The 22,594-nt window shown below is 51.2% G+C and overlaps 13 protein-coding genes across 13 annotated transcripts; 6 read left to right on the forward strand and 7 right to left on the reverse strand.

The window, feature by feature from the left end:
- Positions 1–239: 239 nt before the first annotated feature.
- N7459_004967 (putative trimethyllysine dioxygenase TmlH) lies at positions 240–1,713 on the reverse strand (the record flags this gene model as incomplete). The annotated part of the gene is made up of 7 exons (XM_056944151.1): positions 240–361; positions 546–1,010; positions 1,091–1,190; positions 1,247–1,349; positions 1,407–1,521; positions 1,571–1,631; positions 1,687–1,713. The coding sequence occupies 7 exons, from the start codon at positions 1,711–1,713 to the stop codon at positions 240–242; spliced, it is 993 nt and encodes a 330-aa protein (XP_056801034.1).
- A 179-nt stretch (positions 1,714–1,892) lies between these two features.
- N7459_004968 (uncharacterized protein) lies at positions 1,893–2,427 on the reverse strand (the record flags this gene model as incomplete). Its single annotated transcript, XM_056944152.1, has 3 exons — positions 1,893–2,192; positions 2,275–2,317; positions 2,372–2,427. The coding sequence occupies 3 exons, from the start codon at positions 2,425–2,427 to the stop codon at positions 1,893–1,895; spliced, it is 399 nt and encodes a 132-aa protein (XP_056801035.1).
- A 459-nt stretch (positions 2,428–2,886) lies between these two features.
- Positions 2,887–4,052, reverse strand: N7459_004969 (putative peroxisomal dehydratase; the record flags this gene model as incomplete). The annotated part of the gene is made up of 5 exons (XM_056944153.1): positions 2,887–3,232; positions 3,294–3,387; positions 3,450–3,770; positions 3,828–3,876; positions 3,933–4,052. The coding sequence occupies 5 exons, from the start codon at positions 4,050–4,052 to the stop codon at positions 2,887–2,889; spliced, it is 930 nt and encodes a 309-aa protein (XP_056801036.1).
- Positions 4,053–4,700: 648 nt separating this feature from the next.
- rmtA (protein-arginine omega-N methyltransferase HMT1) lies at positions 4,701–6,079 on the reverse strand (the record flags this gene model as incomplete). The annotated part of the gene is made up of 6 exons (XM_056944154.1): positions 4,701–5,176; positions 5,232–5,563; positions 5,625–5,734; positions 5,804–5,823; positions 5,900–5,913; positions 5,982–6,079. 6 exons carry the CDS (start codon positions 6,077–6,079, stop codon positions 4,701–4,703), a joined length of 1,050 nt encoding a protein of 349 aa, XP_056801037.1.
- Positions 6,080–6,764: 685 nt separating this feature from the next.
- On the forward strand, positions 6,765–7,934 carry N7459_004971 (PGAP3/PER1 family protein; the record flags this gene model as incomplete). Its single annotated transcript, XM_056944155.1, has 4 exons — positions 6,765–6,890; positions 6,951–6,993; positions 7,049–7,823; positions 7,880–7,934. 4 exons carry the CDS (start codon positions 6,765–6,767, stop codon positions 7,932–7,934), a joined length of 999 nt encoding a protein of 332 aa, XP_056801038.1.
- A 455-nt stretch (positions 7,935–8,389) lies between these two features.
- Positions 8,390–10,378, forward strand: agm1 (phosphoacetylglucosamine mutase PCM1; the record flags this gene model as incomplete). The annotated part of the gene is made up of 6 exons (XM_056944156.1): positions 8,390–8,482; positions 8,558–8,571; positions 8,667–8,811; positions 8,882–8,896; positions 8,957–9,451; positions 9,506–10,378. 6 exons carry the CDS (start codon positions 8,390–8,392, stop codon positions 10,376–10,378), a joined length of 1,635 nt encoding a protein of 544 aa, XP_056801039.1.
- Positions 10,379–10,725: 347 nt separating this feature from the next.
- rrp3 (RNA-dependent ATPase RRP3) lies at positions 10,726–12,247 on the reverse strand (the record flags this gene model as incomplete). The annotated part of the gene is made up of 2 exons (XM_056944157.1): positions 10,726–11,807; positions 11,866–12,247. 2 exons carry the CDS (start codon positions 12,245–12,247, stop codon positions 10,726–10,728), a joined length of 1,464 nt encoding a protein of 487 aa, XP_056801040.1.
- A 204-nt stretch (positions 12,248–12,451) lies between these two features.
- On the forward strand, positions 12,452–13,841 carry N7459_004974 (Brix domain-containing protein; the record flags this gene model as incomplete). The annotated part of the gene is made up of 2 exons (XM_056944158.1): positions 12,452–12,655; positions 12,708–13,841. 2 exons carry the CDS (start codon positions 12,452–12,454, stop codon positions 13,839–13,841), a joined length of 1,338 nt encoding a protein of 445 aa, XP_056801041.1.
- A 418-nt stretch (positions 13,842–14,259) lies between these two features.
- Positions 14,260–15,083, reverse strand: N7459_004975 (riboflavin synthase; the record flags this gene model as incomplete). The annotated part of the gene is made up of 3 exons (XM_056944159.1): positions 14,260–14,807; positions 14,874–14,996; positions 15,053–15,083. The coding sequence occupies 3 exons, from the start codon at positions 15,081–15,083 to the stop codon at positions 14,260–14,262; spliced, it is 702 nt and encodes a 233-aa protein (XP_056801042.1).
- A 201-nt stretch (positions 15,084–15,284) lies between these two features.
- On the forward strand, positions 15,285–16,941 carry N7459_004976 (CaiB/BaiF CoA transferase family protein; the record flags this gene model as incomplete). Its single annotated transcript, XM_056944160.1, has 6 exons — positions 15,285–15,461; positions 15,522–15,553; positions 15,638–15,761; positions 15,816–16,320; positions 16,375–16,668; positions 16,730–16,941. 6 exons carry the CDS (start codon positions 15,285–15,287, stop codon positions 16,939–16,941), a joined length of 1,344 nt encoding a protein of 447 aa, XP_056801043.1.
- A 483-nt stretch (positions 16,942–17,424) lies between these two features.
- On the forward strand, positions 17,425–18,846 carry N7459_004977 (uncharacterized protein; the record flags this gene model as incomplete). The annotated part of the gene is made up of 1 exon (XM_056944161.1): positions 17,425–18,846. One exon carries the CDS (start codon positions 17,425–17,427, stop codon positions 18,844–18,846), a length of 1,422 nt encoding a protein of 473 aa, XP_056801044.1.
- Positions 18,847–19,725: 879 nt separating this feature from the next.
- N7459_004978 (SDR family oxidoreductase) lies at positions 19,726–20,986 on the forward strand (the record flags this gene model as incomplete). Its single annotated transcript, XM_056944162.1, has 2 exons — positions 19,726–20,235; positions 20,354–20,986. 2 exons carry the CDS (start codon positions 19,726–19,728, stop codon positions 20,984–20,986), a joined length of 1,143 nt encoding a protein of 380 aa, XP_056801045.1.
- Positions 20,987–21,087: 101 nt separating this feature from the next.
- On the reverse strand, positions 21,088–22,484 carry N7459_004979 (rRNA-processing protein SOF1; the record flags this gene model as incomplete). Its single annotated transcript, XM_056944163.1, has 2 exons — positions 21,088–22,428; positions 22,482–22,484. 2 exons carry the CDS (start codon positions 22,482–22,484, stop codon positions 21,088–21,090), a joined length of 1,344 nt encoding a protein of 447 aa, XP_056801046.1.
- Between the last annotated feature and the right edge of the window lie 110 nt (positions 22,485–22,594).

Genomic DNA, 22,594 nt, shown 5'->3' on the forward strand with positions numbered 1-22,594 from the left:
CTGGTCACACAATGCAGGTGGTTAGAAGTGGATGGAACGCAGAAGGTTGGAGAAGAGCTGTCGGTGGCCGAGCTCCAACAACGTCAGCCGGTCACGTGCAGGATATCAACACCAACTTGGATTACTCTACGCTGCCCTCGTCCGCAGCTTTGGCGATGATGAATATTATGTTCCTTGTGTCTATCTAACTGTACAGTTTCGCTTGGACAAATATTCACAATTTAGGAAATGTCCCTCGCCTAGTAAATCGAGTATGGGTTGTCGGCCTTCTGGGCATCCCATATGTTGCCTAGGTTGTTCAGAACCTTCTGTCGGCCATACTTGAGGAGCCGGAATCGAGATATGAAATCATCATTGTTGACTGTTCAGTGAAATTAGTTCGTGATTTGGGGCAGGTTTTCATGGTGAACCATACCATAACCGCCACACATTCTTCTCTTGCCAGTGAATTCGGAACGACCATGCAACATTCTCCAGTTATCAAAGACTAGGTGATCAAGAGGTCAGTCACTTTTCCGTAGATGTCTGATGTTTTTGGCACTCACTCAGTGCTGTTCCTGGTTCCAACTGTGTCCAAATCTGCTTTTCTGCCTGGTTCACTATGTTGTTGAAATGGGCAGCTGCTTCATACCACAGGCGCTGGTCCCCTACTTTCCAGTCGCATTTTGGTGCCCGATCGTAATTATTCCAACGGACTTGGTGCACTGTTCCCATGTCCCGATGAATGGATAGGATGGGAGCACGGACGGAAGGCTGGATACAGACATCTTCGTTCCCGCTGGCATGCCACGGGTGCCTCTCCTTAAGCAAGGACCAGTAATGGTAGGGGCTCTCTTTCAACAGTTGCCTGGCAGCAGCGAAACCGTCCACCAGTAAGCTAGCTCCTCCAGTCCCATCGGTGTGCGACAACAAATGGAATAGTTGAAGTCTTGCAGGGTCTGTGAAGTAGGTGTTGTCTGTGTGAGCACCAAGGGACTCATTCGTATACGCAGTATCCTTGAATGTGAGATCTGCAGTGAAATCCCAAAAGTCGCCTTTCAGAAAGTTCCGTCAGCTCATGCCAAAGACCAGCCCTCAAAGAATTAAATACCATAATGTGTATGCCGAATATGCGCGATGCGCTCAATCAAAATTTTAGTTGACTCGGGGTTGACAGGAACGCCTTTGACGAAGCAGAATCCCCATTGATACTGTAAAGAGGTTGTTAGCGAGATAATCGTTAAGGGGCGATATCTTCTTATCTCACAATCTTTTCCAGCCAGTCCAATACAGCGGTATCATTGGACATAACATCGTCATGAAGAACCTGAGGGTACTCGTCATGAGCGGGTTGGTACGGCTTATATGGCCTGACATCAAGCATTAGTCACTCCAAGATGACATTGTGAATGGGAAATATGTCGTACCTTAAAGGGGCAGGCTCCGGCTTCTCCGTGACCCACCATTTCCTACGTGGAGTCCTATTTTGCTGGTGCGCAATAAGCCATTCCCAAGTATAGAAACTTTGATGGCCATCAGACCCTATAAATGAGTCAGAAACTGTTTCCCAGTAGATTAGATTTAGACTTACAAATAATTTCGGCACCTTCGGGCTTGGAGTTGATCTCCCGGAGGCTCACATCCAAGGGTATCTAGTAAAGCAGTCGGTCAGCCCCGCGGAGAAAAAAGGACACATAGGACACATACCGAAAAGGTATCGCTCGTTCTCTGCATTGTTTCTGGGTGCACACACTTGTGGCACTGGCAATTTTCCCTGTTGATTCGCAGTTCGTCATTCGTGGTTCTTTTCACCCATCTCCTAATGAGGTCACTAACCTAAGAAAGAATGGTCCGCTGTAGTATCATGTTAGAAGTCTTGCAACTGGAGCAGCCTTGGTTCTATGATGGAAAACTCACAAAATTAAGAAGGGCCAGTCATTTCGAGCACCTTCTGATTCAATGATGACATATCCTCTCGCACGCGTTCTAATGGCGGCTGATCGGTCCTCTTTATTATCAAACCGATTGACAAGGTTTGAGTTCATTGGGTCATCTGGAATCACTGCCTCAGTTTGTTCATTCTCTTCGGCTTCTCCAGCTTCTTCAGATTCTTCTGGCTTCTCAATCGTCGACGTGAAGCGCTTGCCAGCAGGAACGGACAAGCTAAAGGCACCTCCTATTGGGGGAGGCGAGACGTTCCGCAGACCACTGGTCTACACAAAGATGGGAAAAGAAGGCAGCTAGTCAGCTCATCTGTCCATAAGCCTGGGCAGATTCTTGGTCCTCATTACATACCAAGCCGCTGCTCTTGGGAACATAGAGTCGTGTGATTTGAGGTCTGATCGGATAAATTAGCGCCTATGGGCTATACCCGACAAGATATGCATCATACCTGGAGATGCTCCATATCCTGGTCGCCCTAGGAGCGACCAGTCGATAGACGCTCATTTCGAAGGCTCCAGCCTACGATTGCAGGTGTTGAAGGGCGGAGTTGCAACTTCTGCTATCCGGGGAATGGTCCGAGCTGGAGAAACATTGGCCGAGGTCGGTGTCACGTGTCGGGTATACGGCCCAACCATGACCGATGACATTCTGTCCGATTGTACATCGGTTTTTTTCGCGCTTTCGAAAGGTTTGGCATGAATAACAATCAGGTGCATGGTAGATTGATGCATATCTGTGTAAATCCTCAATCCCGTGCACCTGGCACTGGGTACTTACACCCGGGATATATATTCTCAGTTGAAATAAACTCATCCACAGCAACATGCAAGAGAATCTTTCAAGAATTGAATAGAACGTCCCTAGCCAAACAATAGTGAATATCTGAGCGGTATAACCCGAGCAGAGTTATTTTGAATCATCGTACAAAATCTACATATCGGTTCTCTAATCCTTGTTATATAATTACAGTTTGCTCTTCCCGTTGGTGATTTTCAACAGACACCGGCCGTTGCTCAGGACAACTTTCCCATATTGATTCTTAGTAACGAAACGCACCTCTTCAACACCATCTGAAGAGGCGTTCCCCATGCGCCAGATCTCCGTGGTGAGTTTGTCGCCCAGCCGAACGGGCGATGCAAAGCGTGCCTGGAACTCCTTCAAGTTGGCAGGGTCACTGCCACCAAATAAACGCAAGATACCGTGCGCGGCAGAGTTCCAACTGAACAGGCCGTGAATAATGATTCCTCCGAAGCCCATCTTCTGACCCGGCTCGGGGGTGGCGTGCAGAGGATTGTAATCACCATTTAATCTGGGTAGGAGACGCATTAACATTTGATACGTAAAAGGGAACGTTAACCTCGAGAACGTACCGGTACAAATGAGCGGTCTCCATGGTACTTTGAACCTCGTGGACAGCATCAGGAGCTTTGCCCTGAGGAGGAGGGAAGTTGACGGTAGATGGACCTTGGGTTTGTCAATATGGTCTTGACGGTCCTGTCAAAGAGACGCAAGAGCCAGTAACTCACCCTTGGGACCGCCCCAGTTGCCCTGACCAACCAAGAAGCCGCTGCTGAGAACTTTGGAGTATATCTCGCCGCTCTCCTTGTCAACAATGGACTGCTCCGTTTCGATGACAGTACCTGGCTTTCCCTTGTCATACACACCGATGACTTTGTTGCGTAACTCAAACTTGCGCCCAGCGCTGGTAGGGGGCAGCGGTTTCAAGATGGTGAGCCTGCGCTGGCCATCGACGCCATGACGGTGATCCAACCTGGGTACACCAGGGATCTGGATGGCTCTTTGACGTGCATAGAAATCGGTTACTTCTTGGTCGGTGAGCTTGAATGCTATGTTGTTATTAGTGCTGATCCTAGAGCCAGGATTCCCCGTAGCATGCTACCTACGAAGGATGAGTGGGTAAGTTGGGAAGACGGAGAATTTAGGGTGCAGTTCCTGGTCAATGCCGTCAGAAGAAGAAATTTCTGCTTTTATGGAGCTATTTCGCTTACGTAGAGGAACTGGAGTTCGTCGGCCTTGCAGCCGATGCTGTTTGCAAATAGCAGGACGTCGCGCTTCTGCCACGACACCTCTTGGGCAGGGAATTCGTGGCCGGCACCAGGAGCAGACATTGCGTCAGGGAAGGAAAACAAGATGTACGTGTAAGAAAAAGAGCCAGGGGAAGGATGAGAACAAGGCCGCCGGACAGAGCGGAGCTAAAGTAGGCGTGAGGAATTGCGGGGCGACGCTGGTGCCGAGGATCTGATAATGATTTGTTCCCGTAATTACCGACGACACGCCAGCCGCTTGGCACTCGAGCCTTTTGGGGTGAGATCATCCTCGGTCTGAGAACTCGCAATTTTGATGATGGCGTACCAAAAAAAAAAGCGAAGCAGGAATCAAGCCCAGTGGACATAAAGTGTGTCGGAGTTGCTAGACTAAGCATCGACTCGGGGTATATCTACTTGGAAATTCGAGGAGCTTCATAATAATCTCTCCGTATCACGCCATGTAGTGATGCCTTTTACCTGCCACCCAAGATAAATAACGCCAGTGAAAAAGAAACAAGATCGGAACCATATCAAATCGCCCTGTGCAAATCCTCACTTGTCCATGCTATGCTGCATTGGTGACGAACCACTTTCCCGGAAAAAAAAAGGTGCAAAAGCGTTGAATGATCATAAACAGACAAGACAGATTGGGAGCCGAAGAGATCAGCACCTGGGAAAAAGCATGTTAGTGTGCCACCCACATGCACGGGGAGCATCCAATTTGAATACTTACATCCGGTAGAAGCAGCTGCCCTCAGCGTAGCGGGTCGGGTCAGCGATTTCGAACTTGTACGAGATATTGATGTCCAGGTCACGCTTGTTCTTGTCATTGGGACGATTCTCAAGGTACCCAGAGACGGACTCATCTTCCTCGATGGTGAGGACATCACGCAGGTAGAAGACAGTCTGCTTCCAGTGGGTGTACTTGGCATGAGGGCCGGTGGAGAAGCGGATGGGCTTGTGGCAAGCGCTGAACTCAATGTCGAACCATGCAATCAAGGCATGGATGAAGTCGCTGCGCTTGGCAGTGAGGTTGTAAGGCACCTTAAAAGCAAGATCGGCCGGAGTAACAGTGTTCAAGTCAAAGGTGATGATAGGGCAAGGATCAGTGACGAGAGCCTTCATCTCAACGGTATCAACAAGAGGCTCCGTGAGCGCGATCTCCTTCATCGGACTGTAGTCAAAGCCGTACACATTGTCCCAGACTAGATAGTTTGTTAGCACCGTGGAATTTCAAAGAACGTTTAAGGGGTCTCTAACATCCAATCTTGTCATCCTTGTACTCGCCATCCTCAATGGCAGCCACATACATGGTAGCCTTGTCGGGGAAAATTCTGCCCTCGGGAGCGAGATAGGTGTCACGGGCATAGAGGACGGTGTCCAGCATGCTCTCGTAAAGGAGGAAGTAGCCCATCCACTCGGAAATGATGATATCAACCTTGGGAAAAGGAAGAACGACCTCCTCCATCTTGCCCTGGAGAAGGGTGATCTTGTCAGATAGACCGTTGGCAGCGACGATCTCCTTCGCCTTCTCGACGATGGAAGACATGTCCACACCAATCACATGCTTGGCGCCGGCGCGAGCAGCGAACCTTGGAGAAAAGATGAGCTGCGGTTCACATTTCCTGGATCATGTATTCCAGAGCAACTTACATGCTGAGAATGCCAGTGCCGCATCCGACATCGAGAACAACCTTATCCTTAAAGATGTGGCGATTTTGGTAGATGGAATCACGGTATGATCGCGTGCGAACGTCATCTTTCTATAAGGAACATAAGAAAAAGAAGTTAGCATGAGAGAGGTGCACTCGTGTTCATCAAGGTGCGCCTACCAGCATCTCCTCATGAATACCTGCATAAGGAAGAGTATGTTGTTAGCCAGGAAACCCCCACTAAACTTGCTAAGCTACCAAGACATGGTTATTTACCGTGGTGGTCGTAGCTAGATGAACATTAGTACGGGTGCTTTCAATACAAAATACAGCCCATAGAGGCATTCTGATGTCTTACCTCGTGAAGTAGCGCACCTCAGAGTGCTCCATGCCGACCATGCGATCAGCACTGCTGGAGATAACCCCAGCGGACTGAGGGGTCCCAGAACCATCCATTGTGGCAGATGTAGGAAATGCGAGGATTGAAGGATAAGAATAAACGGAGGATACAACTGGAAGGCAAGGGGTCCGAATGAAAGATCAGGCAAGTCGGACCTTGACTTTTTTTCGCGTCTTTCAAGGGCGCCAAGCTTAAACTCTCAAATCCCCGCCCGCGCTAACCATATTCGCATAGGATCACGTGTGATATCAACCCTACTTCACATAGGGCTCGGGTGGTCTGATCAGGCGGCAAGGCTATCAGGCGACAAGGCTATAAGACAACACCGTTAGCCATGTTTATACAATCACAGAAGCATACATGCAAAACGTGGGGGATCAATTGGCTCACGGTAATCGTCGCAGTTCAACAAGGCTTTGATTGGCCAGATATATCTGCTCGAGTAACATTAACTTTGTCCAGCATTGCTCTAAAAGATTCCAATAAGAACTATCATTACAAGTAGGAGACCCAGATTCGTGAAAAAAAAAAAAAAAAAAAAAAAAAAAAGCCCAGCATTGACAACTTAAATCTCGCGATGAAGCATCGTGGGATCTGATGACTTTATATTAAGATGTGTTGTCAGCAAGAATCCCTTGCCAAGACCCGAGGGCCTCACGATGCCCGCCCCCAGCTCCGCCGGCTGCCTTTCTTCCCCCCCCCCCAGCTTACGCGTTTCATGTCCTGGGACGACAGAACACGATGTATTTGGGCGCCGCAAGAGTGAATTTCTTCCCGCTATTCGCTCTTGTTCTCTTGGGACTGTTTGTTGGCCAGTCCACAGCGTCCTTGGGAGACCACCTCCCCGATTTCAAAGAATGTGTCCAGGTAACCTTTCTCCTTGTCCATCTGAAAGCGAGACCCTGGAACACGGCTAAACAAATCCAGGTCTGCAAAGCTGAGAACTGCCAGAACGGCAATTCGGTGCTACGTATGTCGACCCGTCACTATCGTTGCTTCTTGCCCCCCCTTCTGACCCTACATAGCTCTACATCACCGCCTGTTGTTATGGACCTGCCCGGCTGAATGCGACTATACCTGCCAACATGTCATTACCGACCGTCGAGTCTCGCGTGATCCCCCGATGCTCAGCCCGGTCGTTCAATTCCACGGCAAATGGCCTTTTCGTCGACTCATGGGGATGCAGGAGCCCTTTTCGGTGCTCTTCTCCTTCTTGAATTTCGCTGCCCACTGGAATGGCATGTCTCGAGTCCAGGAGTCGATCCCCGCCTGGCACTCCCTGCGGCAGTACTACCTGATGTTTGGGTATATCGGATTGGCCAGCTGGACGTTCAGCATGATCTTCCACACAAGGGACTTCCCCATTACGGAGAAGCTGGACTACTGGGCAGCAGGCGCGAGTGTTCTATACGGCCTCTATCTAGCGGTGGTTCGAATTCTGCGCCTGGATCTCGAACACCCGCAGTATCGTCCCACCTTGCGTCGTCTGTGGACCGCGATCTGTCTTTTGCTGTACACCATGCACGTCTGCTATCTCAGCTTCTGGTCGTGGGATTACACATATAACATGGCGGCAAATGTGGTTGTTGGCATTATCCAGAATCTGTTGTGGACGGGATTCAGTATTTTCCGGTACCAGAAGTATCTGCAGTCATGGACCGCCTGGCCTGGTATGATTGTTGCGTGGATTATCCTGGCCATGAGTCTGGAGCTGCTCGATTTCCCTCCGTGGCATGGATTGATCGACGCGCACAGCCTATGGCATCTGGGCACTGTAGTCCCCACCGCCTGGTGGTACTCGTGCGTATCCCTGCATCTAACTTTGCATATTTCTCTGACTAATTTGTGACCAATAGATTCCTCATCAAGGATACGCAGGACGATATCGTCGGACACCGACTCAAGGCGTAAGAGTCGGGGTGAAATGTGGTGCCATCTGCCATCTATGTTCCATCTCCATCCATGACTGCTGTGAGCATCTCACGCGATCAGGCTTCTGTACAACAGCCGAAAGAACAGGTCCCGGTGACCTGTTGGTAGTATTAATAGCTAAAATATCCCATCTGCTCCCCCCACCTGGTTCATTGTAGCGTGTCCACGATTTCCACGGCCCACTTGCAGGTCCAGCGCTACTGCCACGGCCTGATCCCGTAGCCTGGTAGTGGTGTTCCCCGCCATTGGCTCACCGCTGGGGCTGTCGCATTAAGCCCTCTCTCACCCGAGCCCCTCGTTCCGGTTTTCATTTTCAAAGTACTTCCTCTCCCTCTTACCCCAATCTTCGTCCAAATCCTTCAGCGATTTCATTTCCCCCAGGTCCATTGCCCCATCATATCGTCGCATTTTGATCGCAGCACCTTCGCGCCACAATGGCCTCTCCGGCTGTCAGGAAAGCAATCTCAGAGGCGGCGCTGCAGTACACCAAGCCTGAGGGGAAGGTCTTCCAGTATGGTACCGCAGGGGTAGGTCGCGTTGATAAATGAAACGGCAGCTTCTCTTCAAGCACTTTGGCTAACTAATCTTCCTGCACCTTACAGTTTCGCATGAAAGCGTGAGTCTTGCCTGAACTTCGATCAGCCCCGCCTCCACACCCCACGATCGTTCTATTGTTGACGCCCGTTGCATCTGACCAACATGCGCCCACAGTGACCTTCTGAACACCGTCGTTTTCGCCGTTGGACTGCTTGCTGGTCTGCGATCGAAGAAGCTGAGCGGACAATGGATTGGTGTGATGGTGACTGCGAGTCACAACCCTGCGGAGGACAATGGAGTTAAGCTGATCGATCCGATGGTGAGTAAACAATTAGTCACCGCAAACAACAAATTTGACGGCGGTGTCTGACAACCATTTCAAATTCTAGGGTGAGATGCTTGAAGTAAGATTGATTCCTTGGCTGCAGAAATTGCGGAAAGGGGTTGGAAGCTCACTCTTCTAGGCCGAGTGGGAGGCATATGCGACCAGGCTGGCCAATGCCTCGCTGGAGACAATCGCCGATGTGTACGACGAACTTGTGAAGGAAATCGATGTCAAGATGACCAATCCAGCCCGCGTTGTCTTTGCTCGCGATACACGTGCTTCCGGTTCCCGTCTCGTTGGCGTTCTCAATGCCGCACTCACTGCAACCGAAGTTGAATTCATCGACTTCAAGTACATGACCACCCCTCAACTCCACTATGTCGTGCGCTGCAAGAACACTCTTGGAACACAGTACGAATATGGTGAACCTACTGAGCAGGGATACTATGAGAAACTTGCGGGGTCTTTTAAAAAGGTCATGCGAGGCGTCAAGATCCAGGGCTCACTGACCGTCGACTGCGCCAATGGCGTTGGAGGTCCCAAGTTGAGAGAGCTTATCAAGTTCCTGGATTCTGCAATTGATATCAAGGTTGTCAACGACGATGTGATCAACCCTGACAGCTTGAACTTCGAGGTAAGCGTCGGCAGCATACCAAAATGTATTCGGCTTCCCTAACTCATATTTCAGTGTGGTGCCGACTACGTCAAGACCAAGCAGCGTGCTCCTCCTTCTTCGAAGGCGGTTGCTCTCGATAGGTGCGCTTCATTGGACGGCGATGCCGACCGTCTGGTCTACTACTTCGTTGACGACAGTAATGTATTCCGACTTCTGGACGGGGATCGTATTGCCACCCTCGCCGCCTCCTTCATCGGCGACCTCGCCCGCAGCGCTGGCATTGCCCAGAAGCTGAAGATTGGTGTTGTCCAAACTGCTTATGCCAACGGTGCTAGCACGGATTACATCGAAAAGGTCTTGAAACTCCCCATCATCTGCACCAACACTGGTGTGAAGCACCTCCACCATGCCGCTTTGCGATTCGATGTTGGTGTCTATTTCGAGGCAAACGGCCACGGCACTGTGACCTTCTCTGAAAATGCCATGAAGGTCATCAAGGGCACCGAGCCCCAATCTCCGGCTCAACAGCATGCCCTCGAATCCCTCCAGGCCCTGACTGACCTGATCAACCAGGCCGTCGGTGATGCTCTGTCCGATATGCTGCTTGTCGAGGCCATTCTTGCCCACAAGGGCTGGACTCCTAAGGAGTGGCTGGGCACCTACACCGACCTGCCTTCCCGTCTTGTGCGAGTCGAGGTCAACGACCGCTCAATTTTCAAGGCCTATGATGCCGAGCGCAAGCTAGAGTCTCCCGCTGGTCTCCAGGCCCAGATCGAGTCCCTGCAGTCTCGGTATAACAAGGGCCGCAGTTTCGCTCGTGCTAGTGGTACTGAGGATGCCGTCCGTGTATATGCCGAGGCGGCCAGCAGATCGGAGGCGGATGATCTCGCTACTCGCGTTGCCAATGCCGTCCGCGAGGCGGGCACTGCCGATGGCCAGCAGTGAACCAGCCTAGACGTACAAGACTCATGAAAACAAATTGGGTCTTGTAATACATGTTCTCACGACTCCTGGTATTCTAGAGCGCAGTCTGTATTGACTTCATGGGACTTCCACTCAGAAAGTCATGGCGGCTTTCTACGTCTGAGCTCTTGGATACCGGCGGGCTACGGCCCAGCAAAACAGTTGATATTTTATGCAGTAATGACACGTGCATGCTCATCACGAGATCTGAATCTTTTTTAATTGGTGCATATCTTCTGAGAACACTTTTTTATTCTTCGCTCCATCAAGTAGGCATTAGTTCATACGCAACAGAAGCGTCACCAACTCCAATGGACCAGCCATAGATCTTAACCTTCTTCCTGGTCCATAGCATCCCGAGTCCGCTTCCCCTTTCCGAACTTGTTGCCCCGAGTCCGCTTCTTCTCGTCATAGGCCTTCATTTCCATGATAGCCTGGCGCTGAGCTTCACTAACTCGCTCTGCGAGCACCATAGCCTCGTCCTTGGCAACATCGTATTCCGGAAGTTGTGATCCTATGGCGCCCTCGATCCTCTGCCAAATCTCGAAATCATACTGAGAACAGAAACTGATGGAGACGCCACTTTTCCCTGCTCGAGCGGTTCTGCCGACCCGGTGGATATAGGTCTTGCTGTCGCTTGGCAAGTCGAAGTTCATAACTACATCGACTGATGGGATGTCAAGACCACGAGCAGCAACGTCTGTTGCGACGAGGATATCCCGACTGCGGGATCTGAATTTGCCAAGCGCTCCCAAACGCGCGGATTGCGATAGCTGTCCGTGAAGTGGAATAGCACCGAATCCGAGAGTGCGCAGCAGGAAAGCAACACGCTGGGTCTCGTGAACCGTTCGTGTGAAGATGATCACCGATTGACCAACAAACTCGTTGAGAAGGTATACCAAGTAGATATCCTTGTGTTTGTGAGGTCTGAGCAGGAAATATTGCTGTAGTGTTTTGACTGTCTGGTACTTGTTCGAGGAAATAGAAACACGCAGCGGGTTGGACAACGACGCACGTTGCAGCGACTCAACCTTGGAACTCAACGTGGCGGAGAAAAGGAAAGTATTGCGCTCCCTCGGCAGGACCTTGAGAATCTTGTCCAGCAGGGGCCCGAAGTCCATATCGAGAAGTCTATCTGCTTCATCCATAACGAGATATTTCAATGACCGCAGCGTGAATCCTCGTGTGTTTTCAAGATGGTCAAGTAATCGACCCGGCGTCGCTACTATGATATGGGGCTTCTTTCCGAGTGCGATCGACTGCGGAACCATATCCATTCCACCCACAATGACTGAAACTCGCACGCCAATTGTGGATCCAAGAGCTTCGAAGGATTGAGAAATTTGATACGCCAATTCGCGCGTTGGGGCTAGGACGAGACCGAAGAACGGCTGCGGCTTATCCATCAGAGCTGAAAGTCTCATTAGCCCTGGTTGTCAGAAAAGGAACTTTCAATGTTCTTTACATACCTTGCAAGATCGGTATGGCAAAAGCTGCGGTTTTTCCACTTCCTGTTTCTGCAAGACCGATTATATCACGACCTTGCAAAGCCAATGGAATTGCTTCAGCTTGTATGGGCGTGGGTGCACGATAACCGAGTGTATTGCAAGACTCGCAGAGCGATTCTATAACGCCTAACTCTTCAAAGGAGGCCGGACGAGAGGGTTCAGGAGCGACATCAGTGTTTTCTTCGTTGGTGTGGTTGGTGTTGTTCGTGCTGTTGGCGCTGTTGGCGCTGTTAGCCTGGGGTTGCTCATCGTTGGCCTGAGAGGATGAGGAGCTGGCATCGCTATCTTCAACAACACGTGCAGGTGCCTCACGGGCAACCTTGCGCTTCTTCATGGCCGGCATTTTTGCGATGGTATGTGATAATCGCAAAAAAGTTGCGGGCGGTCGAGATCTCGAAATAATTTATGTGGGTCCGCAACATTATTGATCCGCCTGCTCCGCCTGGATTTTTTGGAGACGAAAAACTTCGGGCGGACCTTCAGCTTTGAACTTGATTATCTCCCTCCAATTTTCTTCTTGGGGTGATTTTATATCTGACAGCTCACCATGGCCAAAGCGCGCGTGAAGAAGCGCACCCACATGAAGCCGCAAAATGCTTCGGCTGCGGCGAAGGGTGGCGCTGCTTCTATGAACAGGCCTCCGAAGTCTATGGTCATTCGAGTAGGCGCTTCCCAAGTTGGTACCAGCGTGAGCCAGCTGGTCAAGGACGTTCGTCAAATGATGGAGCCCGACACAGCTGTGCGATTGAAGGTATGGCACTTCTGGTCTTCTTTTCTTGTACAATCGCTGACTACATTTCAAGGAACGCAAATCCAACCGCCTCCGCGATTATACCGTGATGGCCGGCCCGCTCGGTGTCACACACCTTATGCTCTTCTCCAAATCCAAGACTGGCAATACAAACATGCGGCTCGCTGTTACGCCTCGAGGACCGACCCTTCACTTCCAAGTCGAGAATTATTCGCTCTGCAGGGACGTTGAGCGAGCACAGAAGCGCCCAAGAAGCGGTGGTCAGGACCACAAGACACCGCCTCTGCTTGTCATGAACAACTTCAACAGCCCAGATGCGACCGAGGACTCCAAAGTACCGAAGCGTCTCGAGACGCTCACCACTACCATCTTCCAATCCCTCTTTCCTCCCATCAATCCTCAAGCCCAACCTCTATCCTCCATTCGTCGCGTCATGCTTCTTAACCGAGAGTCATCCGAATCCGAAGAAGATGGCTCCTATGTCCTGAGTCTACGACACTACGCTATTGCTACAAAAAAGACCGGCATCTCAAAACGCATTCGTCGTTTGGATCCTCGGGAGGTTCAGCGCCGGGATAGGAAGAAGTCAGCTGTGCCCAACCTGGGAAAGCTCGAGGATGCTGCCGAGTATTTACTCGACCCCTCTGCTGCTGGGTACACATCCGCAAGTGAGACCGAGCTAGACACCGACGCGGAAGTGGAGATTACCGAGAGCACAACTCGGAAGGTCCTCAACAAGCGCGAAGCACAGCGCCAGAAGGCTGCGGAGAAGGGCGAGAATAAGTCTGCCGCTACCCCTGGGGTCGAGAAGCGGGCCGTCAGGCTGGTCGAATTGGGCCCACGCTTGAAGCTCCGACTGATGAAGGTCGAAGAAGGTGTCTGCGAGGGCAGGATCATGTGGCACGACTTCATTACCAAGACGGAGGAAGAGGTCAAATCCCTGGATAAGAGTTGGGATACTCGTCGAAAGGAGAAGGAGCGGAGGAAGAAGCAGCAGAAGGAGAACATCGAGCGAAAGAAGAAGGACAAGGCTAAGGCCAAGGCCAATGGGGAAGAAGTCGATGACGATGACGATGACGAGGATGTTGATATGGACGATGACGATTGGCTCAGCGACGACTTCGACGATGAAGAGGCCGAAGGTGCTGCGCAGGAAGAGGATTCGGATGAGTCTATGGAGGAGTGAAGGAGTGATTGACTGTCTAGGTCCACTCTTTACCAAATGCCAGGAAATTTTGCACTGAAAATGTTATTGACTCGGTTGAGCCTGGCAACTTGACAACCGTGATCACTGGTTACAAGTGGCCGGTCTACACCACCGAACTGTGAAGCTTCTGGTCTTGCGCTTCACTTGGGCGTGCATTTTGAACGAAGCTATTCTGGCGGGAAGGACGAAGTCCTGCTTTGCAGCCCTTTACAAGAAGGGGCCCTCGACTTGAATCAGGATGCCGACAACAAAAAATATACCCACGAGTCTCATGGTGGTTTTATCTGTACATGTACAGGAGCATGCGAATAGGTATTTAGAATGGGAAGATATGCATCGCGCTTTCAATTTTATTTCAAATCCTCGTCAATGGCATAAATCGGATCTTCTTTTTATTTTACTTCTGGAGCTTCTCCTCCACAATGCGCGCAACCATCTTCTCGAGAACGGCGAAGTCACCTCCAGCAGTCCCAGCAAAATAACCTTGGACGCTCTTCTCTACGTACTTGCCGACAATGTCGATCTCGACGTTGACATAGTCCCCCGGCTTCTTACCAGCCGTAACAACTTTCTCTTGCGTGTAAGCAATGAGCATAACCTCCCAGTAACCGTCCTCCCCATCCACAACCTTGGTGACAGTCAAACTGGCGCCGTCTAGGGTCACATAGCCCTTCTCAACAATGTAGCGCAGCACATCCCTCTCACGCGGCTGCAGCCGGAACACCAAAGCGTTCCCGTCCGGGGTCACCGAAAGAATATTCGCAACGGTATCGACGTGGCCCTGCACAAAGTGTCCACCCATTCGAGTATCTGCCGAGACTGCGCGTTCGAGGTTCACATTCGAGCCCGTCTGCAATGAGCCCAGGTTGGTGCGACGCAGGGTCTCCGGCGCGACGCCGACTTTGAACCAAGTTTTGTCGAATGCAGTGACTGTGAGGCAGGTTCCTGTTGTTGAAAGTATCAGACACCACTCTGTCTACCACAGATATAGGCCTTCTTGAGAAGATGTACCATTGACACTGATGCTGTCGCCCAGATGCGCATCGGAAAGAATCTCCTCGCAGTCGGAGATGGTGAGCGACGTGCCCCCGCCCCCGCTCGATGAGGTATCGAGGGGTTCCAGGGCCGTCACGGCTGGAGAGAGATTGTTAATCACGACGAAACGCAGTCCGGGTTTGATGAGCACTCACTCCCAATCGTCTCGACAAGGCCGGTGAACATTGTGGCAGGCGTGGCTGATCTGCAGGGAAAGTCATGAGTTTGGGAGTCGGTCGACCTCGGCTTCGGCGCCCGCTCCGAGCGGTGTCGGCGTTTTGACGGAGTTTCGAGCTATCCCAGCGGTCTTCAACTTTCCATCGTCTCGCTTTTGGGTCTTGTTGCTGTCTTTTTCTTGTATAGTGTGGATTCTTTTCCATATCCAAAATGGATGCCAGGCTTGGATTTCACGCCATTGCCCGACGTTCATATCCCTGCTGGTCAGGCAATGCCCTGCGGCGCATCCCGCTATGGCGGAGGTATTCCAGTACAGCTTCGACATTGAATGATACCCTGCCCTTGACTGGTATTCGCGTACTCGACATGACACGAGTCCTAGCAGGGGTAAGTCCACATTCACATACTTGGTGCTTTGGGTTTATACTTACCTGAACCGTCTGATAGCCATATTGTACCCAGATTCTGGGCGATCTGGGGTATGTGGATCAATTGGAGGTCATCTTGGAATGGGTCGAGGTCAAAAATTAGGGCTATACCAGAGCTGATCATGCGAAACACAGAGCGGATGTCATCAAGGTCGAACACCCTGTACGAGGCGACGATACTCGAGCCTGGGGCCCTCCATATGCGAAATACGAAGACGCGTCAAAGAAAGGACCCGGCGAAAGTGCCTATTACTTAGCTGTACGAATACCCCACACTCACAATAATGTGCCAGTATCCTAACTGCAAATGAAGGTAAACCGGAACAAGAAGTCTCTTGGACTGTCCTTTCAACACAAATCAGGCGTCGAGATCCTGCACAAGCTCGCAAAGGAATGCGATGTGCTGGTTGAAAACTATCTTCCTGGAGGCCTCAAGAAATACGGGATGGACTATGAGACGTTACGAAAGATCAATCCCAAGTTGATTTATGCCAGCATCACGGGCTATGGCCAAACGGGACCGTACAGCAACCGCGCCGGTTACGACGTCATGGTAGAAGCGGAGATGGGATTGATGCACATTACTGGATCCCGCGACGGCGCGCCAGTGAAAGTGGGTGTGGCAGTTACCGACTTGACCACTGGGCTCTATACATCCAACGCTATCATGGCGGCTTTGCTAGCGCGTGTTCGGACGGGTAGGGGCCAATATATCGACGCCTGTCTGAGCGATTGCCAAGTTGCCACATTGTCGAACTTGGCCAGCTCAGCGCTCATCAGCGGCCAGAAAGATTCAGGACGCTGGGGAACGGCTCACCGTAAGTGAGGAAGATTTTGAAGGCTTCATTTGAATACTAACTTCTCCTACCCAGCATCTATTGTACCATACCGAAGCTATCAGACGCTTGATGGAGATATTCTTTTTGGAGGTGGAAACGACAGGCTATTTGGCATTCTCTGTGATCGACTCGGATTTCCTGAGTGGAAAAGCGACACTCGCTTTGTCACCAACAGTGACCGTGTGAAGCACCGGGCAGATATCGACGGGCTGATTGAGGGTACTACGAAGCAAAAGACCACACAGGACTGGCTAGAGATTTTCGAAGGTAGCGGAATGCCTTACGCCGCGGTGAATGACATCCAAGGGACTTTGAATCATGAGCATGGTACGTGTTGTGCTTTTCTTTGTTGTCCATTTCCTGCTGCTGCTGCTGATATTCGAAATAGTTCAAGCGAGAGGTATGGTCACCGAAGTCCAACACCCAGCTTGTGGACCAATCAAACTAGTCAATACGCCAATTAAGTACTCTGAAGCGATGCCTGGTGTGCGGTCGCCTCCTCCCACGCTCGGCCAGCACACCGATGAGATCTTAGGGCGGATTCTTGACTACGGCGACTCCGAGATTGCTCGCCTCAAGGACGAGGGTGTGATCTCATAGATGTGTGGTGGTTAGGGTAACTAACTATGAAGGTCATGATGTAAATAATGACAACCTCCTGCACCGCTGTAAATAGGGATCAATTGAGATGTTCTCTCTCATCATGATACTAGTACCATACATTGATAGGGCTTGCCTATAGATCGGTATGACCAACCTCATTGGCGCATCCAGCGAGTACTCTCACGTGACACTATACAGACCGTGGGTCGCTGCTTCCTCTCGCCGTTCACAATTCACAGCTGGGCAGTTTGCAGCGTCGCGCTTTCCCAGAACGGCATCTGGCTGATTCACTCGCCCCGTGGTGGCCGGTGCCTGAGGCGTGCCGTCACGTATTCACCCAACACGAGCTTCGCGTTGCTTTACATATTAACACCCTTCTTCCCACCTCGCTTTCTCTTCTCTCTTCCCACTTCCCTCTTTCCCTTCTTCTCCAGTCTTACTTGTCTCTAATTTGAATTCTTGATTTCATCATTTTCCACAATGTCTGTTCCAACTGCCCCTCCCGTTCTTCCCACGACCACTGCCATCTCTGCCAACCTCGGCGAGGGTGAGGTCCGTCAGGATCAAGTCCCCGCAGGGCTCTCGCAGGGCAGTCTGGGAACGGGTGAGCCACCCAAAGATTCTTCTACCAGCCGTCTCAAACTCGTCCTCAAGCGTGAGAATACTTCACAGGAGGTGCGCTCCGCCGATTCTCGAGTTAGCAGAGCTGGACGAGTCATCAAGCCACCAATTGCATACACCCCGGCTCCCACAGCCGCAGCCGCGAAGCGCAAACCTGCAACTCGCAAGAAAGACACAAATATTGTTTGTGTCCGCTGCCAGCGCGGTAATAGCCCGAACACAAATGTCATTGTGTTCTGCGACGGATGCAACGCAACGTGGCATCAGAAATGCCATGATCCGCCCATCGATGACGAGGTCGTCAAAGTCATGGAAGCAGAATGGCACTGCCATAAATGCAAGCCCGTGCCACGACGCTCTGATAGCACGAAGAAGTCAACCAAGGTTCAGAAGCCAAGTCGAAAAATCCACCCCCGACTGCAGCAAGGCCCCCGGCTCGACGTCGGTGGTAATCAGTTTACGGCCGATGAGAGACGTGCGTACCTCTCGTGTCTCTCCCATGCCGCACTAGTTGAACTCCTGGTCAATGTTTCCACTCAAAACCCGACTGTCCCTATGTTCCCTGCCAATATGCGAGACTTGCCAGCATCGGAATTCCCAGCGCTGCCTACTACCCTTACCAATTCTTCCGCCACCACCAATGTTCCCATTTCGCCCTCCATCTCCACCAACTCAAAAAAGAGAGCTCGTGCAGAATCCCCTGCATTCCTTGAAGAAACCTTTGGAGCTGATGACTCCGCGAAGCCTAGCAAGAGGGCTCGGACCACTTCTGCACCGACAAAACCCGAGAAACAAAATACCAATCAACGCAAACAGAGAATCCGGACTACCTCTGCACCTACCAAGCCCTCGGCTCCTCAGCCCTCCTCCAAACGCAAATCATATACTATTTCTCACACAAGCTCTGCAACTAGTCATCGCCAGGCATCAATCGACGAGTCCGCTTCGAATGCACCAGCCCTCTCTGCTGAAACAACCTCTACCACTACATCTCAGACACGGGTAAGACCGCCTCTGCAGCTGTACCAGTCCTACCGAGACTCCTCGCCTGATGACTCGGAGCCGGAAACAGAAGACGATGACGTGGAAGAAATTGAAGATCATCGTCTCTACCCGCGAGCTGGAAACGGGTTCTCACCCTCATCCGACCCCGCAGACCTCAATATCCTTCAGGAGGACTCGGGCTCCCAAACCTTTAGCCACGGCTTGCATGGCCCAGCTAAAAGGGCCCGGGCAATGCAGGCTCCAGCCCGGGTCTGGTCACAGCGCTTGAGAAAATGAGCATGCATAGACACTCTCAGAATGACCTGACTTCAACATTGCCATGCATCAAGAAAATCTCTTTTCATCTCATCTTCACCCATTCCTCGCATGCGAGGAAATGATTTTCTTCAGTCTCATCAACCGAGACTCCAATCTCTTCTCGATGTCCTCAGGAAGGTCATCATCACGTTTTTCATTCGGCCCGACTTGATCGCGTTTCATGTTCGGAGTAAAGGCCAAAAAGAGACGGGATGGGCGTTTTGCTTCAAGCGATATCTTCCATTACTTTCTTGTTTTTATTTCTTATTTTTGTTCGGTGTACACACGGGGATGGGTAAGGATACTTAGGCTTTTCCATGCCTCCGAGATGGATCGTTTTACCCGTTACTTAATTTGCTTGTTCATGACCATTTCCCTGCTTGAAACGTCTTGATGTGCTCTCTCAGGTCTCACTACAATTAGTACGGCCTGGGGAATTGCAGTGTACGGGGTAGTTGAAGTGGGGATGGCTGGTTTTCAAAATCGAGATATGAATCTACGAGGCAATGAATTTGATTAATGCTAAATTTTCTCTTGCCGTGGAGGCCTTAATGTAGTGAAGTGTTTACTTGGGCGTAGACATCCACCTCGTATCTTATCGGCCCCACGCTGACGCGCCTGGTTCTCCCGAGCATCTCCAACTCACAGCCACGCATTCGCGCTCAGCCAACTCTAGGGTCATACTGCGCCGGCATGTATCAATCATGAATATATTGAACTGCCTCCCAAGCAACGACTGAGCATCAAGTGGCCGAGTCAGCAGCAGCATCGCGGTTTTTGCAAGACGTTCACAATTCATCGATGACACGAAAAACAAGCCACAACCAGAACCCCCAAGATTGGAGAAAAGAAAGCAACATGTCGTCAGCAAGCAAAATAACTTCTGCAACCACTCTACCGCAAATCTCGCCGCCGAAACCCTGGGTTCATCACCTCACAATCGACACCTTCTACAAAGTGCTCCAACGCACCCTCCTAAACCCGTTCCTCGCCTGGGTCCTGGTCCTCTGTCTCCGCGCCCATGTAACGCCAACAACAGACGTAGCCTGGATTCTAGCTGTGGGATATGCTTCAGTCTTGACGGCTCTTTTTGTCGCGCAGGTCGTCAACCACCGCGTCGGGCATGGGAGCCCCCGCATTGTCGATTCCGAGCGCGAGGTTGTTCTCGTTACGGGCGGCGCTAGTGGGCTTGGTCTGCTCATCGCGCAAATTTACGGCATGAAAGGGGCTAGCGTTGCGGTTTTGGATATCAAAGATATTGGGGACCGAGAGTGTGATGAAGTCTTTGGAGAGGGTGTGTTGTACTTGAAGTGCGATGTTGGAGATCGCCAGGCATTGGAAAATGCTCAAGTGAGGATTCAGGATGAGGTACGTTTACACATATTTACGGTTTCCGCATTTATGGATTGCATGTGGATGGAACGATACGGGTCACTGATTCTAGTTTGATCTCATTCATTTCCGCTGATGTATGCGCTGTTTCTAGCTCGGAACCCCGACCATCATCATCAATTGCGCGGCGGCGCGAATTAATGGCCATCGACTTCTGGAGTTACCAGCAGACTGTTTCGAGAAGACCATGCGCACCAATCTGCTGGCTGCATTTCATCTCTACCAGGTGTTCTTGCCCGGTATGCTATGTGAGGCGGAGAATGGAGGCACACTCGTCACTATCAGCTCCGTGGTGGGCCAGTTATCTCCGGCCGGGTTGTCGGACTATTCGGCAAGCAAAGCAGGTCTCAGCGCGTTACATAGATCGCTAGAAGCTGAGCTCCGCGGCAATGAACAGATCAAGACGCTGTTGGTTGAAATAGGACAAATGGCGACACCGCTGTTTGACTGGGTCCGCACGCCGAACCATTTCTTTGCGCCTGTTCTGGAGCCTGTGGAAGTGGCCCGCGAGATTGTGGCTGCAATCGACAGTGGCCAGGGAGGTGTTTTGAGATTGCCTTTCTTCGGAAAACTGGTCAATTGGTATGCGGTGTTTCCAGCAGCGGTGCAGATTGTGGCGCGGTATCTGAGCGGGATCGACGACGCGGTTTCTTCTAGTCTCCCAAATCGTGCTGTCCCGACTGATCGGAGGCGGGTAACGAGAAACTCCAAGAAACGGACTGATTGACAGAAATGAAGGTTGGACATCCCAGATGTATATAAACAATCGATCTGTCGTTGTTCATACGCGTTTCATTCGCGACGAGTTCGGAAACGCAGAGCTGCTGATTATTTCTCATGGGTGAGGATCATTTTCTCACGTTCATTTTGTCTCGGCTTAAGATTGGCCTTGCTGGTGTGCTTGCGCACATTCTCCTCGCGTCTCTTGATCGCAGACAGCTCCTCATGCTTAATCTCTCCTGCCTTCTTGATCGGCTTCGGCAAGTGACGCTGGCGCTTGATGCGGCGAATTTCGGGCATGTGCTGGTACCGCTTGATGAGGGCTTGATCGTACTCTAACTTGCTGCGCTGGCGGGCACTCTTGATTCCACTGCGATCCGATGCATTGGCGCGCCATAGACGGACATTGCCATCATCCGAGCCGGATAGCACGTATTTGTTATCGGGGGTGAACTTGGCAGAGAAAACACGCTGCATCCGCTTTGTGTGATAGATGTCGCGGGAATGGCCACGAGCTCTGTTCCAGAGTCGAACAGTCCGGTCGTACGATGCGGTGACCAATTCTTCACCGGTGGGACTGAATTCCACATCCATGACGGCAGCGACATGATCCTTGAGCACATTCAGAGCGCGGTCCATCTTTCTCATGTCGAAAACATAAACGTTATGGTCCTCGTTAGCCACGGCAAAGTTGAAGGCTTCCATTGGATTCCAAGCGATGGCGTTAGAAGCAAATTTCAAGACTAGCTTGTGCACCGGAGACGAAGTTCGCAAGTCATACATGATCACAGAGCGATCAATGGCAGTCGAGCCAAGAATCGAGGTCTCAGTCTGGTTGAACGCAATCGACGTGATGGTATCGACGCTAGTTGGCCAGTGCAAAGTTTGCGAGGGCGAAGACGAGGGTCGCGAGAGGTCATAGATAGAAATCATCGATGATGATGCAGCAAAAGCAGGTTGGCTGCGATGGTGGGAAACACCGGTAAAGGCACCTGATCCTAGGTAGCTCGTCATCGGAGGTGCATCGGGCGTCGAATTGTACGGATCCCAGAGTTTGATCGTCTTGTCGCTTGCGCATGACAACAGCTTCCGATCCGGCGTCCAGCACACACCCTTGACCATATTCTCATGTCCCTGGGTGTTCCAAATCTCCTCTCGAGTTGTCAAATCCCACACCTTCACAACGCCATCACCGCTACCACTTGCAAACCGTTCAAGCGAGCCAGGGTCTTTCGCCATGGTGTACACTCCGTCCACATGGCCGTCTCCCATTTGGCCCAGAAATGGCGCAGCAAACATACGCTCCATCTTGACGGCATTCAAAGCGCGAGTATATTCCCGGGCCCGCTCAAAAGGATGCTGGGCCGGGTCGAGATTCCGCGACTGGCGGACGACAGAGGACCCGGGGGCCTGCTGTGACGCCGTGGAGCGGGACAAAGCTTTGATTTTCTGTTATTTGTTAGCATTGTATTCTGAATTGTAAGCCTTCGACCAAAACTTACCATAATGTCGTAGTCCAACAAATGCAAAGAAAAATAGAAAGCGGAGAGAACTTTTTTTCTGTTGACGGGATGATTTGCTAAGCGGGCGGTGAGAGCGGCAGCTGCCAGCTTCA

Source organism: Penicillium hispanicum (genome assembly GCF_028827665.1).
Source record: "Penicillium hispanicum strain IBT 35686 chromosome Unknown utg000004l_segment0_segment0, whole genome shotgun sequence".
NCBI lineage: Eukaryota > Fungi > Ascomycota > Eurotiomycetes > Eurotiales > Aspergillaceae > Penicillium > Penicillium hispanicum.